The sequence below is a fragment of the Lactuca sativa genome, chromosome 9, assembly GCF_002870075.4.
Source record: "Lactuca sativa cultivar Salinas chromosome 9, Lsat_Salinas_v11, whole genome shotgun sequence".
NCBI lineage: Eukaryota > Viridiplantae > Streptophyta > Magnoliopsida > Asterales > Asteraceae > Lactuca > Lactuca sativa.
The window spans coordinates 133,343,928-133,351,212 of record NC_056631.2 but is presented as its reverse complement, the minus strand read 5'-3'; the positions used below and the strand labels follow the sequence as shown (position 1 = coordinate 133,351,212).

General features: G+C 36.2%; 1 protein-coding gene across 1 annotated transcript; it reads right to left on the bottom strand.

Annotated features, from left to right (window-relative positions):
* Positions 1–479: 479 nt before the first annotated feature.
* LOC111889210 (uncharacterized) lies at positions 480–4,513 on the bottom strand. The gene is made up of 6 exons (XM_052767792.1): positions 3,126–4,513; positions 1,456–2,921; positions 1,169–1,193; positions 923–1,058; positions 680–802; positions 480–512 (listed from the first exon to the last, which is right to left on the bottom strand). The coding sequence occupies exons 1-6, from the start codon at positions 4,511–4,513 to the stop codon at positions 480–482; spliced, it is 3,171 nt and encodes a 1,056-aa protein (XP_052623752.1).
* Between the last annotated feature and the right edge of the window lie 2,772 nt (positions 4,514–7,285).

The window sequence follows — 7,285 nt, the reverse complement described above, 5'->3', positions numbered from 1 at the left end:
AAACTTTATTAAAATGAATAAAAGAATACAACATCAAAAAGTCAAACAAAATACAATATTAACCAACCTATCATAACCAACTACCAAACCACTTTCTAAAAACTAGAAATAAACACCCACAAACCCAATAATCTCTAAAATCCTTAAAGGTAGCCCAAAGACTTATTGAAAGAGGGAAAAGGTATCTTCACCCCCTTGCACCACCCAAAACTCCAAAAAACATAATATCCAAAGCAAGGGGTAAGGCCCTTAAAAAAACCCTCAGTCCATAAGCTAACCTTTAAGAAAAAACCCCGCAATCCCATAACCCACATAACACAATACACAAAGTAAGACCAATAAAAGATAACACAAATAAACATCTCAAAAAAGTAATAACAAAAAGCCCTACGAAATAGCCCTTCTCGAATCTTCTGTCCCTTTCCCTATTCTCCGTCCTCCTCTTAGTCTTCAACAAGGAATCCTCCATCTTCTTGCAGCTATTGCCCAACACCATCCGCCGCACCACCTTTCTGCACCATAAACACAAAACAAAACACAACCAAATAACACTAAACCACCAAGGAATCAGAATAAGTTTCATACTAGACATGGCATCAATCACATGTCTAGGATTCTCTCTTTGGGCAATCTCAATTAAGATCATATCCAAACAGAAAATCCCATAGGTAAGGGTCACATGATTTGAGAGTAAACTCTCCAACCAGTAACATATTCCGTCAATTCCTTTGTATAAACACTTATTCCATAAATACCCCCACCTAATTCCAGCAAGAAGATCACCTCCATTAAGCTTTCTCCACTGCCAATCCCAAAACCAAAACCCGTCAATCAACATTTTGGCAAACCAGAAAATGACATCCATTACTTAAACTTTATCTATTCCAGAAATACCCCAGGTCATATAAATCTTATTATTGACCATTTTAGCCCTTTTCCTCAAACCCAACAGCTTTAACCGAATTTCATTTTCAATACAAGCAATCACCCCCTCAACCGAATTTCTTCTAAAACTAAAAAGTCTAGAGTTTCTCTCCTTCCAAATATGAGCAACACAGCTAGCAAACATACATTTAATAATCAAATTCTCAACAGACTTCAAATTAAGCAAGCTGCATAACTTTAAAATCAAATCATTCCAGTCATCCGCCAACAAATTAATACCCACCTTACTGCAGAAATACCTCCAAATTCTGATGGTATAATCACAGTTAAAGAACAAATGATTATGAGAATCAAGCACAATTGCACAGAACGGACAAAGTAATTTACCAGTCACTTCCCATCCTCTAACACGATCCTAAGTTTTTAATCTTTTAAAAATGGCCATCCACAAAATAAACGAGTTGCGAGGAATGCAATTAGTAAACCAAACAATATCATGCCAAAGAACTTTATCTCCAAAGTTATTAATATCACACCACACCTGTTTACAAGAAATTTTTTTACACATACCCTTCTTATCCCTCCATCCTGCAACATCCCTCAAATTATGATCAATACAAAACATAGGAGCATCCTTCAATCCAGGGAACTTGTTAACCCATTCAACCGGCCAAGTATAAGTATCATAGTCAAGAACATCAATGACCAAAGAAGAATCACTAAACCCATTACTAACCCATTCTCTTCTAGATATAATTGAATAAAGAATACCTAATGGATGCCACCAATCATGCCATAGAGAAGTATTCCTCCCATTTCCCACACACGAAACAATATGGGGCCTAACAGTTTTCCTCATCTCCAGAAACCTCTTCCAAGTCCAACTCATACTTTTTTTCTGCAAAATATCCCAAAAATTTCTGTTACCAATATAATTGACTCTCACCCATTGCACCCACAAAGAATTTTTGCTACTAATCACATTCCACACATGTTTAGCTAGCAAAGCATCATTCCATTTCCTTAAATTCTTAACTCCCGGACCCCCATACTCCTTAGGCTTGCAAATATCATGCCAATTGACTTTAGCTTTCCCTTTGACTATCTCACCATTCACCCACAAGAAACTTCTGCACATCTTTTCAATCTCGATAATAGTAGCAATGGGAATTTTAAAGATCGAAGCCCAATAAACATGAATGGATGTTAAAACAAAGTTAATGAGCTGCAACCTACCAGCAAACGATAAAGTCTTACATTTCCAATTGAAAATTCTCATCTTAATTTTCTCTATCAGCTTTTTACAATCTCTGTCAAACAGCTTAGTAACACACATAGGCACACCCAAATATTTAAAGGGAAATCTCCCAACATCAAAAGGAAGGATACCCAAGATAATCCTTCTCATATTAGGCTTAACATAACTAAAATAAATCTGGCTTTTTTCCATACTCACCTTCAGCCCTGAAAATTTTTTGAATTCATCAAGGGCATCTCTTATAATTCTGGCCGAATTCCCATTACCATAAGAGAAAACCAACAGATCATCAGCAAAGCATAGATGGGAAATATGGAGGGCCATACATTTACTATGGAACTTAAAATTCTGGGAATCATTAATAAGCTTACCAAGTATAATATTAAACACCTCCATAACTATAGTAAATAGGTAAGGAGATAAAGGATCTCCCTGCCTAAGACCCCTCTTTCCTTCAAAATACCCATGATCTTCACCATTAAAATTAAGCATGAACCACGACGAAGAAACACAAGCCATAATCCACTGAACCATAACTGGGTGAAACCCAAACCCCTGCAGAATTCGATTAAGAAAATTCCAATCCATCGTATCATAAGCCTTTTGAATATCAATTTTTATGGTACATTTAGGAACTCTCTTCTTTTTTTTATACCCCACCATCAACTCCTGAGCAAGGAGAATATTATCCAAAATAGATCTTCCTGGAACGAATGTTGACTGATTCTTGCTAACAATATCACCCAAACAATTTCTGATTATGTTCACTATAATCTTACTGATACATTTATAAAAAGTATTACAGCAAGCTATAGGACGGAAATTAGAAACTTTCCTCGGAACCTCCACTTAAGGAACCAAAACAATTCTCGTAGCATTGATCCCCTTCAACAATTTACCAGTCCAAAAGAATTCCCTCACAGCCTTACACACGTCCGGACCAACTATGTTCCAAGAACTTTTAAATTTTTTTGAGGAATACCCAGCAGGACCAGGGGCACGATTGTCATCTATATCAAACATTGCAGCTTTGATCTCATCATCAGTAACCACTCTAATCATATTAACAGCCACCCTTCTATCCAATTTTTTATGAAAAAAATCATCATTTAATCCCGATAACTCAGTAACATCTTTACAACCCAAAAACTTATTAAAATGAGAAACAAACTTATCCTTCATAGCCTTCCCACTAACCCATCTTCCATCTTCATCAAGAACCATCTGAATACGATTGTTATTACCCCTACTCTTCACAATTCTATGAAAAAATTTAGAATTATTGTCCCATTCCTGTAACCATTTAATCTTAGCACGCTGGGCAAGAAGCTTTTCTTCATCATTACAAGCAACATTAAAATCACAGAGAATATTAGCATGTTCTTCCCTGATCTTGTAATCAAACGGATTAAGATCAATTTCATGTTGTTTATATTCCAACTCTCTTCTTAACTGTTGAATTCTCTTCCCAGCACCCCAATGCTTATTGCAAAGCTCCCTGCAATGTTTTTTAAGAATCTTCAGCTTTTGACACACTTTGAACATAAAGAAACCATCAATATTAATATCCCAAACTTCCTTGACCAAAGGCAAAAACTCCTCCTTCTCAACAATAAAAATAGAAAATCTAAAAGAAGGATTCCACTTCACTTTGCCACCAGGAATATTTAAGATAGCAGGACAATGATCTGAATTTCTATAAGGTTTAAAAACAGCATAAGCTAAAGGATGATCCGAGATAAATTTCAAATTGACCATAACTCTATCTAACTTCTTCAAAAGACCCTTATTCCCAGCAGGGGTTTTGATCCAAGTAAACTGAAACCCATAAGAATTCAGGTCCTCAACTTCAATAAAATTTAAGCAATCAACAAAATCTTCAACTCCTTTGGGCGTTTTAGAACATCCTTCAGAATAATCTGATGACTTTAAAGCAACATTAAAATCACCTAATAAACCCCAAGCTTCCTTCTTAACAACCAAGCTATGTTTCTTCAAATTATCCCATAGCAATCTTCTCTCCATATAACTCGAAGCCGCATATATAAAAGACAAATACATGCAAAAATCAGTATCACAAGATTTAACATAACAGTGGATAACTTGCTTGGACTGAGAAATCACCATAACATCATAAAGTCTAGGATTCCAACCCACTATAATTCTAGTTCCAGCCTCACAACTATTATTATTAGAAACCCAATCCCACTGCCCAAAAGTCTTAGCAGAAACATTTTTGAGATTTAAGACCTTGACATGAGATTCCACAACAGCACAAATACCAAGATTATTACTCCTAATAACATCAATAACCTCCTTCTGCGTAACAGCTTTATTCAAACCCCTAACATTCCAAGCACCTATAGACATCACTGGGAATTAGTAGAGTTTTTGGCATTTACCTCCTCAAATGCCAGAGAAATCCCCTTCTTGCTGTTATTGTTTTCCTGTTCCATCCTATTCTTCTTCATTTTATTACTTTCTTTTCCTATTTTACCCCCTCACCCTTATTAGAAGGAAGCACCTTGTTATTCATGATTTCATTAACATCAACAGTAGAACCAACACATTCTACTTTCTGATGTATAACAATCTTCTCACCCTTAGCATCCTCTTCCATTTTATCCAACACTTCCTCTTCAATCTCTCCCAAAATTTCAAACCTGTTTTTATTACTTAAGCCATCACCAGTGTTAGTCTTACTTTCCAAACTTTTATAACCCTCCTCCTTTTTATTATCCTTTTTAATAACATACCCCTGCATTTTATTCTCCTTTAACCCCTGACTACCAACCAAATTCTGCCCATTAGCAAACTTCTCATAACTTCTATTCTTTTCTAAATTCCAATGACTTATCCCTTTATTGTTCCAATTCCGATTATGCCCTTTACCATTACCACCTCTATACCTATTATTGCCTTTGGAATTATTACCCCTGTTCCAATTCCCATTCTTCCCATTATATCTCTGATTATTCGATTGAGTATAACCCTCCTGATATTTACTAGTGCCTTCACCATTATTGCTTCCTGTCACCTTCTTATAACTGACATGTGTAAATCCATCCCCAGTAACCACTTCCTTCCCTTTATTGTTCTTTATGTTCCCATCATCCCCAATCTTAACCACTTTCTCTACATTCATAGCTGCAGTACACACTTTATCCATATGCCCATAGACTTTACAATGATTACATCTAGAAGGAATCCAAGCATACTCAACATCAAAACTTTGAATCACAGCAGAATTAGAAACAAAATCCCATGTAGAAACTTCTATTTTCTTTCTCCATTCCTTCTCAGCTGCCATTTCAACAAGAATTCGAGCATAAGCATTTCTATCTTTATGTTCCAAACACATCTCCTCCGCAAAAGAGTCAAAAGCCAATGGAATCCCTATCTTGCTAGCAATGATACACAAATTTTCACCACTCCATACTTCCAAAGGTAAATCAAAAATTTTAATCCACACCGGAATTTTATCATGCATATTCTTAGTTAAAGTCAATCCTGGTCTCCACCTTTGAAGGAATAAAGGCATATTATTGAACAACAACCATGGGCTGCCCTCCAAAATAGATAACATCCCCAGCGCATCACTAAATTTAAAAAAGAAAAACCCTTTGCTGTTCATGAATACCTCTTCTAAACCCACATTCTTCCATAACCTTCTAACCTCTTTCTGAATCACAAGAAACACCAGCTTCTTATCAATCATATATCAATATAAAGTATTAGTATATGGAATACTCGCATTCTTTAAATTCTCAATCAGGATAATAACAAGACCATCTTCTTCACCTTTTTCCCCTGGTATAAATCTAACATCAATCTTACCCTTATGTCTATTACCCTTTAGCACACCTGCATAAGAGTTCAACAAATTCCCCTGCATATCACCATCCATCTTTTTGCAATTATTAGCATCACCCAAAATAGAGGGAAGTATATTAATACTATTGATAACAGTACCAGCCTTCAACTTGCTACTAGGTTCCATATATATCTTAGCATTAGCCTCTTCTTCCATCTCAATTTCCTCATCTACACTTGTCTCATCCTCACTGGATTCATCATCCCCATCCTCTTCAGATGAACCATCATCTTCAGTATCTCCTTCTTTCTTATTAACTTGCTTTTTCAAATTTGACATATCAATATCCATTTCCTGCTTAATCACACTATCAACTTCCTTCCTCGAAGATGTTTCCATTTTCAGATCACTAAGAAATTGAAAGCCAACCCCCGGAATAAATTCTTCATTACTGGTAACAATCTTATCCCCATCAGATCTAGTCTTCACAACTTCATTATCAACCAACTTAGAACTTTCATGTTTATTGACATTAATCACCGTAATGTTAGGATTCACCCTAATCATTTCACTAGTAACAGTCTTCAATTCCGAATTAGGATTCAATAAATCATTACTTATCTTCAAACCATCCCAATTTTTCATCAAATTAGCAGTGTTACCAGAAGGAATAGATATAACTTAAGATTCAAAATTCTTCAACTCATCAGAACCTCGATCCTTCAATCCCTTCTCCTTACAATCAAATCCAGGAATAGAAATGTTAGAATCCGACTCCCAAGCTAATATAGATTCTGAATCATCTTTCGTTTCCTCCTCAGTACCTTCTTCATTGTAGTATTCCTCAGCATCCATCGGAGATATCCCATCCACCAGCTTCCGAGCTCTGTTCTTAACTCTGAAAGCTTTCCCCTCCATTTTCCATTCAGCTTTACCAATCCCTGAAGCAACAGCTCCAGAAACACTTGGCTTACGACGAGCTTTATAGATCATAGCTGAAGATTGATCAATGACCCCAGGAGGAACTAGCTCTTTCACATCCACTTCAGCCCTAACATACCGGACAACAGCACTTTTATCTGGAGGTTTCACTTTCACAACTCCATCCAATGCAGCAACTCTCTGCACAACATACATAAGCTAAAGCACAACAAACTAACACCAAAAAATTAGAATAAGTTTCATACTAGACATGGCATCAATCACATGTCTAGGATTATCTATTTGGATAATCTCAATTAAGATCATATCCAAACAGAAGATCCCATAGGTACAAGTCACATGATTTGAGAGTAAACTCTCCAACCAGTTACATATTCCGTCAATTC